The sequence below is a fragment of the Coptis chinensis genome, chromosome 1 (genome assembly GCF_015680905.1).
Source record: "Coptis chinensis isolate HL-2020 chromosome 1, ASM1568090v1, whole genome shotgun sequence".
NCBI classification, from domain to species: Eukaryota; Viridiplantae; Streptophyta; class Magnoliopsida; order Ranunculales; family Ranunculaceae; genus Coptis; species Coptis chinensis.
In genome coordinates, this window is record NC_141456.1 from 7,724,680 (window position 1) to 7,744,813 (window position 20,134).

Genomic DNA, 20,134 nt, shown 5'->3' on the forward strand with positions numbered 1-20,134 from the left:
AGAATGAGTGAAGAAAGAAGAAGAAAAACCCGGTAAACAAAAATTGTTAGTTGCTTGAAAAATAAAGAAAAGAAGTTTCCATCCAAAGAAAAGAAAAATAGAAATAAAATAAAAACTCCAAAAAAATAGAATAAAAAGGGAGTCAAAAGCCAAAGAAAAAAAAAAATATACGGCTAAGGATGGAAACAAAGTGTGTAAACAAAAGAAAATAACAAGGTTTTCTCTAAGTTACATAATCTGAAGACTCATTATCTCGGACTTGTCCTTTTTGAATATCCATTTCCTTCCTTCTTAAACTATCTCCTAATCCCCGCGAACACCTAATAAAGACCTCTAGCTCAATTAGGAATAGGTTAGTGTGATAGTAAGTGGCGATGTGCTTGATTGACCCCGCTTCCTTGTTGTCATTGAGATTGTAAGGTAAAGTGTGCCCACCGCATTAATCGGAGTAAACTTAAACTTGAGTGGAAAAATCAGAGTGTTGTTTCTTGACTATTATTGTGAGAACCTACTTAAGGACGCTTATTCCGAAGTTCTCTAAAACAAACCCGCTAAACATTTTATAGTACTACTATCAGGTATATGTTTATTGTAGATGATAGATTATTATGTATATATTAACTTAGGTTTCGACTTGGTTATTCTTATTCAATTGTTAGAGAGATGTATAGATAGTTGAGCATGAATAAGGAAACAATAGTTTTATTTCTTAGTCGTTGTAGTATAGATGAAGTTTGTGAAGTACCTTCACTGGAAAACTCTCACGAGGGTTATAACTCGTCCACTAGGGAATTCCTAGTGGTTTAAGGCCTTGTTGCATATGGTCAATGCAATCGCACTCAAATAAACGAGAGTAGTTAGAACTCCATTTTTGGTCACTTATTCTAATTTCTCATCTTTGCTTGAGGACAAGCAAAATGCCGCTTTGGGAATGGTTTGATAAGAGCCCAAAACCGTAGTTTTAACCCCTTAATAATCATCTTTGTTAGACCAATTATGTGAATAATAAGTAAGAGTTAACACCGACACGCGTTTTTATGCATTTCAGGCTTCAAAGTCCATTATGTGCGAAAAATGTGCCACTTTAGCGAGATAAAGGAGCAAAAGTCGTGAGAACTTCCGAATGCCATATCTTTGGACTCGGACCTCGGATTGAGGCCTACCTTATGTCAAAACGACCGGCTCGGAAAGAGCTTTGCAATAGTCCAAGCCTTGACCCAATCAGAGGGAGCAGAAGTGGACGAAAAGTCTGTGGAAGTCAACTGCAGCTGAAGAGGCCTTTTGGATTTGAAAAGAATTGGGTTTTGGGCACGATTCTCTCGCCCAAAACATGGCTCCAAGCCCATGCACGATTTTGGATCTGAATGTATAAAAACAAAAGCTTAGTTCATTGTTAATGGTAGATAGTTAGGTTAGAAAATAAATTAGATTAGTTAGCCTCCATTAAACCTTAATTCTAGATCTAGTTTTCATTAGATTAATTAAGTTTAATTTCATTTCAATTCTTGTTTTAGATTAAACTCTCAAATTATTGTTCTTGATTGATTAGATAATAAAAATAGTTATTTTGTCCATTTCGATTTATAGATCTAAATTCCATTATTGTTTGTTATCATTTCATAGTTATTAATTAGATTTCGATTATTGTTTAGTGAAATCGCATAAAGTTAGAATCTTTTCATTATGTTTAGTTTAGATTTAATGGGAATTGTTAGTTTGATGAATCAAGGCTAAATCCTCCATTAGAGGGTTTGATGAAGCCTTGATGAAAACTTAGTGGTTAGTATAGAATTGGTTGTAGAATCTATTCCACTCTAGAAAGTCGTGTTTTAGCCATGAGAATGGGTGGGCGACTTCACATGCTAGTTAGTACTTTCGGTAGAAAAATGCCATGAACACTAGGGATTAGAACTTCGAATTTCTTGCCGTAAGAACGTGAGAATCGAGATACAAGAATCTATACTAGGTTATTAAGTTGGATTCGAGGTGGATTCAATTCCCCTAATCCTTTATCTAGATTCAAAACAAGCATATTTCCATAGTATTCAGAAGTTAAATTCAAACGTAGACTCATTTTAGTTTCATCGTGAGTATAACACCCTTCAGAAAGCTCTCATTGACTTAAGAGCTTACTAGTTAGACTTAGAAAACAATCCATGCTAGGGAACTAGGAGTGGAACGAACTTAAATCTCCATTTAGTGCAATTCGCATTGAGAGTAGAAGATTTGATAATCAAACACGTAAAAGTTTAAGTTTAGTTTACTTACGTTTTGGATTCGTAGTTCATTTCGTAGGTAAACTACTCATTTTATAGTTATCACTGGGGTCACTGATACAGGTTTGCAACAAACCCGACCAGTATAATATATTTCTTTCATTTTTCATTTTTCTTTTTTTACATCTTACTATATATGTAATTTATCTTTCCCGTTACCTATAAGCAATGTTGGTCGTAGAATAATATTGCCGTCAAGTTATATAGGAAGTCCTCGCGATATGCACCAAAGGTATTATGATGTAATGGCCTTGGTTCAAAATTTTGGAAAGCCTGATCTTTTTATTACAATGGCTTGCAACCCCAATTGGGATGAAATAAGAGAAAACTTATATCTGGGCCAGACACCGCAAGATCGTCTAGAAGTTGTAGTCCGTGCGTTTCATGCAAGATTTGAAGAACTTAAGAATGATCCCTTCACAAAAAACATCTTGGGTAAAGTAGTAGCACATGTTCACGTCATTGAGTTCCAAAAAAGAGGTCTCCCACATGCGCATATACTCTTGATCCTTGATGATGATGATGATAAGTTCGGCACACCTGATGACTACGACAGTGTTGTTCGAGCAGAAATTCCAGATCCAGATTCAGAGCCTGTCTTATATGATTTAGTCAAGCAACATATGATTCATGGACCCTGTGGCTACCTTAAAATAGATGTTGTTTGCATGAAAGACGGTTTTTGCAAGAAAAAATATCCGAAGGATTTTGCTGAAGTCACGGTATAAGGAAACAACTCTTACCCTACATATAGAAGAAGGCGTAATGGTCGGGTGCTGACTCTTTCCAAGGGATTATCTATTGACAATCGTTGGGTTATCCCTTATAATCCTTGGCTCCTTAGGAAATATGATTGTCACATCAATGTCGAAATATGCTCAACAATCAAGTGCGTGAAGTATCTGTAACAAGTATGTGTACAAAGGATCCGACCGAATATCTATGGAGGTAAATTCCACGTCACACGATGATCGAGATGAGATAAAGCAATTTATAGATGCACGTTGGGTTACACCTCATGAAGTGCTCTGGAGAATATTCAAGTTTCCACTCAATAAAATTTATCCATCTGTTTATGCCCTTCAAGTTCATCTTGAAAACATGCACCAAGTCCTTTACTCTGAGGGTCAAGATCTATGGGAGCTGCTATCACATGAAAAGACTTCACGCACGATGTTAACTGAGTTTTTCAAGAAGAATGCATTGGACATCGATGCAAGATAGTATTTGTATAGTGAATTTCCAGAGCACTATACATGGAATAATTCTCAAAGATGTTGGGAGAAAAGACGAGGACTTAACAAGGTGATTGGTGTTTCGACCCCCACCTACGTGGCAAACGTCCATTAGTAGGGGTCTCTATTTTATTTATTTAATCAACAGGGCTAAAGCCCAATTCGCAATATCATGGATCAATGTACAAGCCCATTAACTCATATGTCTAAGGCTGAACCTTAGCCACATGGCTTGCCACTAATGTACATTGATTTATGTCCAAATTCATTTCTTATCAAAGAGATAATTATCAGTTGAGAGTTATATTCTATCATAATTACTCAAGCAACAAGATTACTTGAGCTACAAGGACTCTTTACTCTACCTCTATAAATACTACATTATTTTTCATAAGGAACTACGTGGAAACTTGATCCCTAGAGAATAAATCTTGAGTACGTAGGCAGCCATTATTTGGTTCGGTTTCATCTCCCCAACATCAAAATCCTCTCGTTTTTAGCGTTAGGTCACCATTGCTCTCCTTGTGTTGAAGCAGTTTACTGCCGAAACATAATTGGCGCCGTCTGTGGGAAATAGAGAATTCATTATCACGTTGAAACAATCAAGATGGTAAGCACAAGAAGCAGACCAAATAGTCGACATATTCCTCCTGCTAATAATACTCACAACCCTCGAAATTCAAATCGGCCAATGCAAGAACCATTGAACAATCAAGTTGATCCTAGTGGTAGGATCAATTCTCAACATCCGATCAGTAGCGGTATAGAATCGCCATTGCCTCGCCATCGCAAAAGGCCGTACAACTGCCGGCACCAATCCTAACAGCCTTGCAACAAGAAAATCGTCAAGTCAGTAATCCTCCATGCGGTCCGCCATCTGTCCATATCAATCCTTCAGTTGACATGGATATGGACGTGGACATTACTCTCCGCCAACTAAGCGGAAAAGGTGATAGTAATGTACCAATTCACCCCTAATAATGGGTTGAGCGGGAGTTACGACGAGTCAAAAATTTAAAAAGGAACTTGAGAAGGAAGTTGGCAAAGAGGCAAAGGCCGGTGGATGATGTTGCAAATTCAACAACATCAAGGCGACCACGAAGGGATGCAGGCCATTCTAGTGTATGGGACCGTCTTGACGATCCACTTCGTCCCTCTCGAAGCGTGCTATTTCTCAAAGCACAATCAACCGATTACGCTCTAGGAGTAATGACCCTATTACCCGTATTTATGGGGAGAATCGGATTGGCGGGGATAACTACTACCCTAGACATGTCCGATCTCAAAGGGAAGATTTACCTCGAGAAGCAATTTCGGGAAGACCGCCATCCGAAATATGTCCGACACGACCGGAAGGCGGGCATCCCGCATAAGAGCAACAAAACATGGAGAAGTGGTATAATTATTCCGACCACCCGCCAAGGGTGACTACCGCCTAGACAGCCGGTTACGAGGGATAGACAAAGACAATCACCGGTCGGAGCGATCGTGCATACCGCCAAAGATCTCTAACTCCAATAAGAGATAATGGAAGGTATCCTTCTCCACATGGGCACGACCGGGCCCAGGTTGTTCGAGCCAATACTTTAACTCTAACGAGAACAACAACCGAAAGAGTTGATTGCAAAAGAACTTAACGATAGAGAGTCGAGGGATGTAAGAATGAAAAACTTGATACCAATGATGATAAGCGTTTTGATAAGTTTTCGGTCGACATTCAAGAAGCTTACCACCATCCCGACTTCAAACAACCCGATTTTGAACTTTATGATGAGTCGGAAGGAGATCCCGGCTTGCATGTTCTATCGCTCAAAAATAAGTTGGTGTTATGGGGTGGAGATGATCCGCCATATGTAAGCTTTTTCCATCGACTCTAAAGGGAGAAGCATTACTTTGGTTTAGTGAGTTGCCTTCAAGATCAATTCACCAATTCAATGAACTAGAAAAATCAGTTTGTTAATCGTTTCCGCCACAATTACAAGGCGCCAAAGGATGTCGACTCACTTCTCGAACATCAAGCAACAACGTGGCGAGAAGTTACGTACTTTTGTTACTAGATTCAGAAGGCGGCAGATGTTCAAGAAGTTTCGATGAGATGCTTCTTTTAAGCCTTTAAAGAAGCATTATATTATGAAAGAGACGAAGTTCGAACTTCATTGTAAGGGATCTTTACCACTCTCTAATTAAAGATGTCCCTAAAACTCGATCACGATCGTATGTTAGGGCTGAACAACACATTCAGATCGAGGAGAACCTATCGGCGCGAAAAGCAAAAAAGGGACAAAGGTATTCGAGTAGAGATTTTTCTCGACAAAGAAGAATTTTAAGCCGAAGCAAAGACAAATGATCAACAACATAACGATGGAAAGAATGACAATCGGCAAAGTCAATTTCAATCGTGATGGAAAAACTCTACCCGAGCTAAAACCCCCCCCGCCAATGCCAAATACTACTATATATATGAAGTTGAAAACCGGGAATCTTCTTTCCCCGCCTTTATCCACTTTTCGAAGATACCAAAGCGACAAGGGACAAAGCTTTGTGGTGTAAATTCCATAATGACTATGGCCATGAGACAGAACTTTGTCGCTCTCTTTAGGGTCAGATTCAGAAATTAGTGGGGAAAGGACTTTTAAATGAATATCTTATTAAAAACTCAACAGTGATTCTTCTTTGCACTTATGAGCATGTCATTAATGTCTCCCATTCTCATGTTGAGTCTCTTTCCAAAAGTCAGAGTAAGAATCAAAAGCGTTTGAAAGTTAGTTATGTTGGTGAATTTAACCGTATCAACAAAGTCGATTTTGTCAAAGGAATCCAGACCGAGACTTCTGAAGAAGAGCCCCTCCGATTCACTGATGATGATCTCCTTGGTGTATATCACCCTCACTATGACGTAGTTATAATTTCTGTGTATATAGGTGCTTCTCGTGTTCAATGGGTAATGATCGACACAGGGGCCACCTCCAGCGTCATTTTCAGTGGATGTTATTCTCAGATGCAACTTCGCGAGGGTATGATCATCGCCGAAGACAATCCTATCATCGGTTTTGATGGGACAACATCTTCAGTGGTTGGAAGAATTACCTTACCAATCAAATTAATGAACAAAGAAGTTGAACTCGATTTCTTATTGATGGACTATCGATCCCACTATAATGCAATTTTGGGCAGAGATTGGATACATTCCATGGGGGCTGTAGTCTCCACATTTCATCAGTGTGTCAAGTTCCCATTCTCTGGGCATATTTGCAAGGTTCGTAGTGACCAGGTATCTGCCCATTCCTGTCATGACAAAGCAATGGATGACTATAAAAAATCTGAAGTTCGAGGTAATACGATCCTTGCAAGTGCCCTGCCCAAGTTACAGTTTACCAAGCGGCGCCCTCCATCTATAATATTGAGGCTCATGTGCAAGGGCCGCCTACAGTGGATCGACTTTTGGAAGTACAAGTAGGAGATTCAGCAGAAGAAACCACTTTTATTTTCGTTGAACTTTCGAGCGTAGAACAACAAGAGTTGGTTTCCCTTTTACAGCAAAATAAGCGTATCTTCGCTTGGAAAATTAAGGAAATGCCGGGAATAGACCCTTCTGTTGCTTGTCATAAACTTGACATTGATCCAAGTTTCAGGCGGTTAAGCCAAAACCAAGAAGAATGGCACCTTTTGATCGGAGCTCAAAGTTAAAGAGGAGATTGATAAACTACTTGCGGTTAACTTTATCCGGACGAAGTTACTTACCCAAAATGGCTTTGCTAATGTCGCCGCGAGTGCCAAAAAGAATGGACAAATCAGAATTTGTATTGACTTTACAAACCTTAACGCGGCTTTGTCCGATTCATCCGTATCCATTGCCACGAATTTCGAACTAGTGGATGCCACTTCGATTCCAACGCCTATCTTTCATGGATGCTTCTTCGTGGTACTACCGGATCTCTTTGAATGTTGATGACCAAGAGTTCACCGCTTTCATTACCGATCAAGGCATTTTTGCTACAATCGTTATGCCTTTTGGTCTGAAAAATGCCGTTCCTACCTAAAAAGCTTGTTAATACAATTTTTTCTCGATCTGGCGGGGATAATAATGGAGGCTTATATTAATGATATAGTCGTTAAATCAAAGCTTCTTCGGTGATCATCTTTCCGATCTTCAACTTGTTTTGATAGGCTTAACAAGTATAACATGAGACTCAATCCCGCCAAATGTTCTTTTGGCCTCTCTTCCGAAAATTTAAGGATACCTTATGACTCGTAGAGGTATTGAGGCTAATCCCCGATCGATACGCGCCGTTATTGATATGCCATCACCAAAAATAAGAAGGAAATTCAACGGCTTACTGGTCGGCTTGCCGCTCTTCATAGATTTATTTCTAAATATTCCGATCGTTGTCATCTCTTTCTTTCGGACTTTAAAGGGGCAACTTGGAACATTGATTGTGAGATGGCATTACAACAAATTGAAGAAATACTTGGTCGATCCTCCTATATTGACAAGTCCTTCAACGGGTCAACCGATTGGCATGTACCTAGCAGCTACAACTCAAGCCGTTAGTGCTTTATTTTTTCATCGATGATGGTAGACCCGCCTTTTTATCGATAAGAAGACGTTAACCGGAGCTGAGTCTCGTTATTCAAAGATGGAAAAAATGGCACTTGCATTGGTTCATGCCGCTCGTCGGTTAAAACCATACTTCCAGGGGAGGTTGGTCAGAGTTTATACCGAATATCCCTTACGCAAGATCTTTCGTAATGCACAGGAATCAAGCAGATTAGCCGAATGGGAAAGTTATCTTAGTGCATATAACATTGTCTTTGAAAGTCGTACTGCTGAAAAAGGACATGCTCTAGCTTCTTTGATAGCTGATTTTCCGATTGATGATTCTCCTATTGACGATTTCTTGCGCCAAGAAGAATCCATGGAAGACATTCTGCCACCAATAACTGGGGGCGACGAAGACCAACTTGCAAACGCAATTCCTAATCCCATTGACCTATGGATTGTTTATTCAGATGGCTCCCATAATAAATTTGGTCCGAATTGGATCGTTTTTGTTAAACCCGCGGAGAGAAGATTGAAATTGCAGCGACTTGGCTTCGCCGCTTCAAATAACGGCGAGTATGAGGCTGCCGTTTGTGCCTTGAGAACAGCTTTGAAACTGGGGGCACGAAAGCTCCAGTTATACACGGATTCTCGCCTTGTGGCCAATCAGTTTGGCGGGTCTTTTGAAGCAAGAGATGACTGTATGGCGGCTTATCTTGGTTTGATACATAGCCTTACTCAACAATTTGATAGCATCTCTATCACTCAAAGACCCCGAAATGACATACGTCATGCTGATTCATTGGCTTATCTCTCTACCACCGTTAGAAGCGAAGAGTCAAGACACATCACTGTGGAGTTCCAGAAAGAGCCAAGCATTGACTTTACCGAAAAAGAATTGCATGACTTGTATGTACATGAAAGCAATTACTTGTTTTGCTTGTACGCAACAGCGAAATACGACCCACGTATAATCGCACCAATCATGACTCGGAAGCGGAAAAGGGAGATGGAAAATTCACAACATGACCATACTTTGGATCTTCCATTAGAATCTGTAGATCCGTTTGTTCCTCCTGAATTCGCTCCCGAAACAGATAGTGAGTTGGTACATGAAGCAGATGATAGTCTTGAAGTTCCCGATATGATACTATCAGAGCCAGTGATGATCTCCGATGAGCAAGATTGGCGTCTACCTTATATCCACTACTTGCAAGTTTCTTCGCTTCTGCCAGAACCAAAACTCGCTGAAAGAATCAAACGCGATGCATGGAAGTTTTTGTGATATCTCATTCTTGTGAAGTTTGCAATTATATCGCGAAAGGCTCGGACTTAAACCCTATGTTCGCGATGCCTCTCAAAACGGGAAGGACTTCAAATTTTGGAAGAGATTCACTCCGGCTTATCGCGGAAGCCACTCCAAGGGATCTAAGTTTAGCTCATAAGGCTATGACACAGGGCTATTGGTGGCCAAAGATGCAAAAGGATGCAAAACACCTATCTGAGAGGTGTGAGCCATGCCAAAAGCACGACAATATGAGTAAACTCCCTGTTACTGAGTTGCATCCCATGCTAAGCCCATGGCCATTTGCCAAATGGGGCTTAGACATTATTGGCCCTTTACCTAAAGCTCCAGGCAGTATACGATTCCTTTTTGTGGCAACCGATTACTTTACCAAATGGGTAGAAGCTAGGGGTGGGAATTTGGCCCTAACGACCTTAACCCGGCCCTGACCGACCCGACCCTAAGCCCTATAAAGCCCTCACAACTAAAGCCCTCACAGAGTTTAGGGCCGGGCCGGCCCTAATGCCTTATAGGGCAGGGCTAGGGCTAAGATTCTAAAACATAGGCCCGACCCTAATTCAGCCCTCATTAGTCCGACCCTAACCAAGCCCTAACCGGCCCTGTTTCACACTTTCACTATAAATACACATACCATAATTGTCCAACTTTTTGTTAAATATTTTCAATTAAAATAACATTGTCCTTTGTAATTTATCACTTACACCCAAGGGTACTTCCAATAACTTGTCTTATATAACAAAAACTTGTCAACTTAATAGCCATGAAGAACAATGAGCACTAGCCTAATAAAAAATAAGACTTTATTCCTTTGATCATCAAGTCAAAGTCCATAACTTATTATTCTCAATTTCTTTTCTCACTTATTTCTTATAAATTATATTTTTATTCACATCCAAGCCAAGTCTAAAACTAAAGATTTCCTTCCACACCATTAAAGCAAAATACAGAGCAGACATTTGTAACATAGAAACCAAAAAACAACCTTTGTCAGAAAAATGACATTTGTAATCTCAAACCTTTCTCCATCACTTGTTCAAAAGCCAATATTTTCATTTCTATATACAAAGCTTGAATCACTTTTAAATTAGAAGAAAGGTAATATTATATTTGTTTGAATCTATTATAGAAATAATTTATGATATTACAAATAGTTTAACAACTTTCATGACCCTTAACCAAAACTATTATGTTTCTTCTTTATATCTATTACTTCTTCCTTTAAAATGATAATATAATTATTTGTCTATATATTTCAATTTAAAATGTAATTTTAGTGAGGTTTGAGTACAAAGAAGAACAAATTCCGAACTCTCGATGTACTTCAGTTCATTAGATTGTGGATGTGCATTTAAAATTTTTGGACTTATACAGGATTATTACTAGATTGGTTGGACTTTGAGTTTGTAGATTATTGTACATTTTTGTAATATAAATGAGTTTTAAAACTGATGTAGTAAAAAAAAAAGAAAATATATAGGCCCGGCCCTAAAGCCTTTAAAGAGGGCTTAGGGTAGGGTAAGGGCTTGAGGTTTAGACTTGTGACCCGGCCCGACCTGACCCTATGCTGACTTTAGGGCCGGGCTGACCCGGCCCTAATATTTGAAGGGCTTTAAATGTTTAGGGCCGGGCTAGCCCGACCCGACCCATTGCCCACCCCTAGTAGAAGCAAAGCCTTTGGTCCAAATCCATGCTTCCAACGTCAAAATGTTTTTATGGAGAAATATTGTTTGTCGTTTTGGCATCCCTGCGACACTTGTATCAGATAATGGTAAACAATTTGATGCTGAAGAAATTTGTCAGTTCTGTGCTAATTTGAAGATACGGCATAACTTCTCCGCACCTTATCATCCGCAAGCCAATTGGCAGGCCGAAGCCACCAATAAGGTGATTTTGGCCAACCTAAAGAGGCGTTTGACGGGTGCCAAAGGAAATTGGGTCAAGGAGTTACCAGCTGTCTTGTGGGCTTATAGGACAACGCCAAAATATTTAACTGCATTATCACCTTTTAACCTTGCATATGGTGCTGAAGTAGTCTTACTTACAGAACTGATTTCCAGTACATCTCGGTCGATTCTTTGTTGAAACGAGTTTCAATGACGCTACTTTGGCTCAGTCAAAAGCTCTTATTGATGAGGTTCGCTCTGAGGGACTACAACAGCTTATTAAGTATCAAGCTGACATGAAACGGAATTACGACAAGAAGATCCGTCCTAAGTCTTTTGCTCCTGAAGACTGGGTTCTCTGTAGAAACCCAAAGCTTATAGAATTAGGAAAGTTTGGGGAAAATTGGCAAGGACCCTACATCATAGATCGTCCAGCATCTAAGGGGTCATATTTCCTCCGTACTATTTCTGGAAGAATAATAGAGAAGCCATGGAATGCTTACCACCTTCACAAGTTTTACCGTTAGGAATTTTTTTGCAATTTTACATTACTCCATCAATAACACATCTATCCATCTATGTAGTTCGTTCTATTTTATCCATCAATAAAGGCATTCAACTTCCATTATCTTAGTTTGGTTGTCATTTTACATTTCTCTATTCTTATGTACTTTTACTTTCAACAATGTCATTCATTAACGTTCATTCTAGGGAGGTCGTTCATATTATGCCTTTTTCGGTCCAAGCAAGTCGCATTCATGCCTACTTGACGGAAATCCGAGTCAATAAGATGGTTATTCTTGCTCAGAACAATTATTGCAATACTCCCACAATACAATATCCGTGCTAATTCCACTACTAAGGCAATGACGTTGTGTTTTAGTTTGGTCCCAGTGCACGGGTGACGACTTTGAACCCGTGACAACTCCAACAGTTGTTAGGCCTTGCTTCACGTTCGGTACAAATATTTTAACACCTGAATAGCTAGGTTCATTGAGGACGATCATGTCCCTTTTGCCTTTCAATAATTTTCTCCAATGGTTCTATATTGGGAGGTTTTTCTACACATAAGGCGCCTCGTTCTTTTACATTCATAAATCAACAACACTAAGTTTTATACGGTATGTTATCTGACATCACAATGATATTCAATAGCCAACACATACTTTATTTTTATTTTCATAAAAAGAATTTTTAGCTCTACGGTATTACATACTCGTAATCACATGATCATTGGTTTGGGAAAATCCAATGGTTCTTTCCCCAACTTTTCGCATTATACAACTTCGTTACAAATCTTTGTAATTCATCTTCTCACATTCTAGTTCATCTCCGTTTCTATTAAAGTCTCATCAATTATCTTACGGACGATTCACGATTATTGCCATTTGCACGTGATCTTGACCGAGCCGCTTCGTTTAAATCTGTCATTAAACTTGTTATTTTTCTCTACCTCTTTTTGCGCACGTTTAAGTTCCTGATCTTTGGTCGCCACGAGTGACTTCAATTCTATCACATCTGCTTTTAAGTGTTTGTGTTCCTCCATTATCTCACAGGTTTTTCCAAATTCTTCGTACGATCTCTCCTCTGCTTCTTCCGTCCGCTCGGTTAAGTTTTTGTTTTCGTCTTCTAACTCTCTGATGGTTCCGCTTAATGCTTTGTTTGTCTCTTCCAATTTTTGGTTGAGTATCTTCACTTTCTCTATTTCTTCTACGGCATTGACTTCATTCGGAACGATATTTTTCTTCGCGACTTTTTCATGAATTTCTTTGGCCCGTACTACCGCCGTTTTAACCTACGGCGAAAAATATTTGATTTCATCAATCTTTCAAACTTAAACACAAGTTTGCAATAACTAATAAAAAAAATACTATCATACCTGGTTTATACTATCGAAAATCATTGACACTGCTCTGTCATATTCTCCGATGTTCTCCGTATTCTGGTCACATTTTTGATATTTTTTGAGCCCTTCCATTGGCGTAGTCTCGGGCGATCCCTTCACTTCGTCTTCCAAACTTGAACATCTCTGCTTCATCTGCCATTTTCATCGGTTTAGTGTTGGACACAAATTTCGTTACCGTTCTAACGCAATAGTAAAAATCAACGGTCAACTTCATCAAATGATTCTCGTGGTTTTCCTCCATGAATAGTAGTATTACCCCCGGCGATTTTTGCCGCTGGTTGTTGGATTCTTTGCTCCTGCATTTTGCTTTGCCGTTTATTTTCTTTCACCGACTTTGTGTTCTTCGCTGCACTATTTTTTGTAAGTATCACTGTTTTGTTCTTTTCCCAGCCATTCTTTTCCTGTATATACCAAAACAGAGCGAGATATTACATCTCTCTACACTTTTACATATCTATGTTTTCTACGGTACATACCTTTTCCTCTTTGTGTTGAGAATGTATTATTTTTCGTCTGGGCTGTTTTGTGCATTGTAGTCTCGTCCCTCGAGGCATCATACATTGTGACGTTGGTTGTCTCTCGTAGTCTCCGTTCGCCCGTTTTCTTGTAGAACATTTTCTTTTGTACAATTTGCTATTTGTATTTGGCAAGCTCAGCACTAATTCTCGCTGTGTTAATTCCGTTCCATCTTCTTTTTCACTATCGCTATCGCTGCCAAATATTGCATTTCTGAGACTCTTATTCTTCTTCGCCATTTCACTATGTGTTTCCATGGACCTATCGGGCCGTTGTTCGATACCCCCATAGTGTCGGAAATCAACAATATCATCAAAGTAGCTCAAATCTACCAATCTTTCGTCAGAGCATTCATGAAAGAAGAAACGAAGGTTGTTCTCCACTTCCTTGTCCAATTCAATATCTGGTAGGGTACTCGCGTTTTCTGTTAGACACAAAAATAACTCGTGTTAGTCAACAGTTTACTCGTAGTACAATTTTCAATAATTATGTTTTGGCTTACCTCAAAATTTGTTCGGCACTTTAAACTCTGTCGGATTCCACTTCCCTCGCAAGTGGTACAGAAATCTATCCCATCCGGTGTATACTTTTGGGAACCCTTTAAAACTTCTGTTTGAATCCTTGTATCGATATTCCGTTGGCATGCGTCGTCGACATCAAAGGTCACATCCTCGTATCGATATTCCGCTGGCACGCGTCGTCGACATCACTTTCGCATTGTTACGTAATGCGTTCGGTACAGTGTTCGACACTCAATTTCTTTTGAAATTTTATTTATGTGCATATTTTATTTTATCTGTGCATTTTCGGCCATTTTTTATTTAACTACGTCCTCGCGTATCGTATACGTTAATTTGACATTTTTTCATTTCCGCTAATTCACGAATTTTTTCCGATTGTCCATTTTCTTATCGTTTACGTTCACACGACACTTTGTTATACACTCCACTTACTCTTTTATTATTTCAAGTTTTCCTTGACTTTTCTTCTCTTCTTTGCCATGTGACCTTTGTTTGCATGACAAAGAGGGGGCGGTGTTTCGACCCCCACCTACGTGGCAAACGTCCATTAGTAGGGGTCTCTATTTTATTCATTTAATCAACAGGGCTAAAGCCCAATTTGCAATATCATGGATCAATGTACAGGCCCATTAACTCATATGTCTAAGGCTGAACCTTAGCCACATGGCTTGCCACTAATGTACATTGATTTATCTCCAGATTCATTTCTTATCAAAGAGATAATTATCAGTTGAGAGTTATATTCTATCACAATTACTCAAGCAACAAGATTACTTGAGCTACAAGGACTCTTTACTCTACCTCTATAAATACTACATTATTTTTCATAAGGAACTACGTGGAAACTTGATCCCTAGAGAATAGATCTTGAGTACGTAGGCAGCCATTATTTGGTTCAGTTTCATCTCCCCCAACATCAAAATCCTCTGTTTCTTAGTGCGTTCGTCACCATTGCTCTCGTTGTGTTGAAGCAGTTTACTGCTGAAACAATTGGTATTAATATTGCTCCTTGACCATGTTAGAGGCCCAACCTCTTTCAATGACTTGAAGACCGTTCACTCTTACAAGTGCTCAACGTTTAAAGAAGCTGCTGAGAGATTGGGTCTACTTGAAAGTGATAATGCAATAAGGGAGTCATTGTTGGAGGCATCTACTATTCATATGCCTGAGACGATGCTTTGTTACCATTTTGGTACATTGCCAGCCAGTGGGTGTCCGTGCTTTATGGGATGAGTTCCATGAGTATATGACCGATGATTTCTCTTCTACAACTTGCTCCACTCACAAGACGAATCGTTTGCTCACAGAGTTGAATTCATTGTTATCCCAATACAACAAATCTATTTCTGATTTTGATTTGCCGTGCATATTAGAAACATGCAGTCAATGCTCTTCAGACTTCAACATAATTATGGAGGAACGCTGAGTACCTATACCACCTGAAAACTTGGCATCCATTCAAAACTTGAATGCTGAACAGCGCTTTGCTTTTAATACTATTATGCAGTCAGTTGAACGTAACGAAAGCTATGTTTATTTTATTGATGGACCAGGAGGCACTGGGAAAACATTTATATACCGGTCAATCCTAGCCTATTTGAAGAATAGGGGTTGCATAGCAATTACTACATCCAGCTCTGGTATTGCTGCCACGATGTTTCCAGGAGGTCGTACATCACACTCAAGGTTTAAAATACCTATAAAATTAGGATCGGCACCCACCTGTAATATAAGTAAGCATTCTCCCTTGGCTGAATTATTGAGAGAATCCTCAATTATCATATGGGATGAAGCTACAATGACCCATCGTCACGCATTTGAGGCTTTGGATAGAACCTTGAGAGATATTATAGGTGTTGAGCTGCCATTTGGTGGTAAAGTTTTGGTAATGGGCGGTGACTTTCACCATACACTACCCATTGTAAATAAGGGTACAATAGCACAAACTATAGATGCATGTGTAACAAAATCGATTTTATGGAACTATGTAAAAGTCATCCGTCTTAGAGTGAATATGTGTGCATTGGAAGATACTTCATTTTCCGATTTTTTACTTCGTATAGGGGACGGGGCTGAGACATGTATCAATGGAGACATGGTAAAGATACCTGATGACATGATCATACCATGGGTGGACGATCACTCTCTGACTCAGCTAATAGACAGTGTGTTCCCAGATTTACAACAAAATGCAGGCAATATAAATTATGTAGTCCAGTGGGCTCTCATTACTCCGACTAATGATGATGCTAATCATATAAACGAACATGTCATTCAAAATTTTCAAGGAGATGAAGTCACGTACTACTCATTTGATCATGTTGAGAATGATGACCGCCATCTATACCAACAGGAGTTCCTTAATTCTATTAATCCAAGTGGCCTACCTCCTCACATATTGACTTTGAAGATAGGATCACCAATAATGCTTCTTAGAAACATTGATCCCAAAAATGGATTGTGCAACGGAACAAGGTTAATATGCCGGTCTTTTCTACCAAACTTGATTCATGCAGAGATTGCTACAGGTGGTTTTAAAGGTGCACCTGCTTTCTTGCATCGTATACCCCTGAAGCCTAATGAGGATCTGAAGTTTCCATTCAATATGATAAGAAAGCAGTTTCCCATTCGTTTGTGTTTCGCTTTGACCATACATAAAGCTCAGGGGCAAACACTGCCTCATGTTGGTGTTTACTTACCAGATCATGTATTCAGTCATGGCCAACTCTATGTGGCACTCTCAAGAGGCGTATCTAGACACACAACCAAAGTATTAGTCAAAAAGGGAAACCAACCAGGTTACTTTGGAACTTTCACAAGGAATGTGGTCTACACTAACGTGTTCTCCTCATTTAACTCCAACACACAATGATGCATGTCTCTGAGAGGTAATTGTCTTCTTCCCATCGTAAATATATTCAAATTTTCTCTATGCTTATCAAATACTATCTATATTATGGCTGATACTTGATATAAATATAGAAATTGTCTTTCTATGTGGAACAAAATATAGAAATTGTCTTTCTCATTGAACATATTTTACCTTTGAGGGTCGAGTAGGTACCTAAACTATGATGAGGGAGGGGAACATACAAATTACCCTTAAGTTTTGTGATCAACCTACAAAGACACGTCTTATTGATAAAACACCTAGTCAGCAACTGAGCATATATAGTTGAAGTTTTTTAGACCACTCGACTGCTAACATATAAAAGGCATGACTTGGAATTGGGTTTCTCGCTTATAGGAGTTCCTCCTCCTTATTGTTGCCTTATGATCTGAGAACCATATTGGTGAATTTGCTCTTATATCCTATCTAGGGATCATCTTTATCAAATGGAATATATGGACTTCGTACAGGTACAGAACTGAAAGTGTAATTGTTCATTAGGGATGTTCACTTTATATATTCGATCTTGACAATCTACTTAGCCCAATTCTAAACCTTAATGCTATGAACTCAGAATTGTAGGGAAAGTAGTGCCGATATTACTCTTTCATGTCTGCACATAAATGACATGTAATTAATTCATGCAATTTTTTACATGCGATTGTTCAAGGTGCATTACTTATTAGTTCGAATGTCATACAGGTAAGCCTCATCTGTATACTTAGACCATTACATACATCATAGAAAGGAAACTGATAGTTGATTGTTTTTTTACATTGGAATGTTTAAGAATTGTCATGAATTACCAATGTCAGAACCTAATCACTCAAGTAGGAACATTTCGTTTTACATATAATGCCTATTTACACATAATGCTTAGCAAGTTGTTCTGTGAGACTAATCTCTTTATGCTATATATTCACTTATCCAGGAAGTAGATATGACAAATCTGGGACTTTCAAGAGGAGGCGGAAAATAAACTAACACTATTGAGAGATTGAGCTAAGGTAATTTTCTAGAATCTTAAGATTCTGTGATTTTTCTAGGACCGTGTATTTAATTGCTATCCCCTACCTCAGTCAATTTCCCAACTTTTCCTTCTTGCATTTTTAGGGAGAAAACAGTGTTAAACCATCAAGAATTTTAACAGTGTTATTTTGTTTTTTCTATTGTTGTCAATTTTATCTCAACGTTTGTACTGTTGTCTCAGTTTTAGCTCCATAAATGAATAAATTGCATGACTGTAAGCAGGGTACATAAATGGAAAAGGGTGCATCACATTAGGGATTCTAGGTGGTGATGGGTAGTGGTGAAGAGGAGAGGAACATATAGGACTCACGGTAGTGTTTCCATGATGAAAACTCATATTCACTGACCAAGGACCAATGACAGGAACAGGACCAGGAGGGATGCTGATGTTTAGTGCCAAATGAGCACCACGTGACGTGGCATGAGATGAGCTGAATGGAGATGCAGATGCAGATAATTTCTTATAGGGTGTGTCTCTTATATTTTCTGAAACTGAGACCAAGGAGATTCCCTATCAGATTTTCTTATAGGGTGTGTCTTATATTTTCTTATAGGGTGTGTCTCTTATATTTTCTGACAGGAGATTCCCTATCATATTGCTCATCTTTTGGAGCATCACTAGAAGGGGAATCACTTTCAGTTTCGACGCTCTCATGCGAGACTTGATTCTCACTGTTCTTAGGCACAAGCATTCCCAAGTCCAGGGACACTATCTCAGAATGTTTACCTCCTATTTCACCATTTGGATGACCATCTTCTTCTCTCGGCGCAACTTCATTTTTGTTTTTTGTGTGAAATGAGGTATCTGGAATAGAGCTTTCAGACTTATCTTCTTTCTTTTCTATCTCTGTGTTTGCAGATATAACAGTTTCCTTTGCTTCATTTACTTCCACTTCAAATTTTCCAACAGCATGCATAGAAATTCCAGGGGTTCCATTTTCTGAATTTCTAACCTGCATCTTAGCTATAGTTCCGGGGGGAGCCAGTGCTACTTCTTTGTAAGAAGGTGATTTTCCAAGACTAACTATTGAACTGCTCTGTGATGCTGGAGCTACTTCATGAGGCGAAGAAGTTTGGAATGGTTATGAGGAAGGATTAGATAGTGCACTTTCATTTCTAGAGTTATCCACTGGTTTGCTAGACAAAGGAACTGACTTCACCCTGTACGTTACAACCTTGACAACTTTTCGGCTGAATTTAGGACCCAACACTGGACTCTTGGAGGGTTGGTAGTTAGTGTAGCTCCCAGGAGTCATATCGATATTTTGTACCTTTCCAATGTCTAAACTATTTTTGACATGTACAGAACATGATTTTGGTTTTGAATCACTAAGCATAGTTTTTTGTCATTGTTTCAACTTTGATCCTTAATTATGATTTTGTTTAGTTTAAGTTTCAATTTATATTAGACACATACATAACTTAGTGCAATTGACCTGTAACGTATCGATCAACTTGGTGAATCTCTTAAAAGTATAACTAAACCAATATTGTTTTCAATGAAAAAAATTACCAAACATTGCAAATGGGACCATTAGATAACATATCTCAATACATCCACGTTGCACACAAACAACTCGTGTTTTCTTTTTTTAATTGTAGTAATCTGTCTCTTATTTTCTGTTTTCTAAAAGCATAAACTGTTGTCTCTTTCCACCGCCACCAAATAGATAAAACTAAAACTACCCCAACAGTTAAGCAATTCAGAACTAAAAAAAAATCTCCCATTAGTCAGCTAAAGTAAAACTATAGCTCCTTTTACTCTTTTAGAAGGTACGATACACTTCTTTTCCTCTTTTAAAAGGTACGATACAAAAATACAACTTATTAGTATAAAGCAAGGATACACTTCCATAAGTAATTTTCATTACTTTTTGAATATTTTTTTTGTTAGCAAACTGTACCACAACATCAAAATTGGGCTTATATACATCGACATCACACATAAAAAATAACAAACGACATATTTGAAAAAATGCTTGAAAGAAACAAAAAGCAAACTTATTATCACTTACTATAAGCAACAGCGAAC

The 20,134-nt window shown here is 38.8% G+C and overlaps 1 protein-coding gene across 1 annotated transcript; it reads left to right on the forward strand.

Annotated features, from left to right (window-relative positions):
* Positions 1-2,332: 2,332 nt before the first annotated feature.
* Positions 2,333-19,520, forward strand: LOC147521823 (uncharacterized). The gene is made up of 5 exons (XM_086559214.1): positions 2,333-2,339; positions 16,247-17,071; positions 18,005-18,080; positions 18,466-18,570; positions 18,683-19,520. Exon 2 carries the CDS (start codon positions 16,279-16,281, stop codon positions 17,053-17,055), a length of 777 nt encoding a protein of 258 aa, XP_086415340.1. The 5' UTR covers positions 2,333-2,339; positions 16,247-16,278; the 3' UTR covers positions 17,056-17,071; positions 18,005-18,080; positions 18,466-18,570; positions 18,683-19,520.
* Positions 19,521-20,134: the final 614 nt, after the last annotated feature.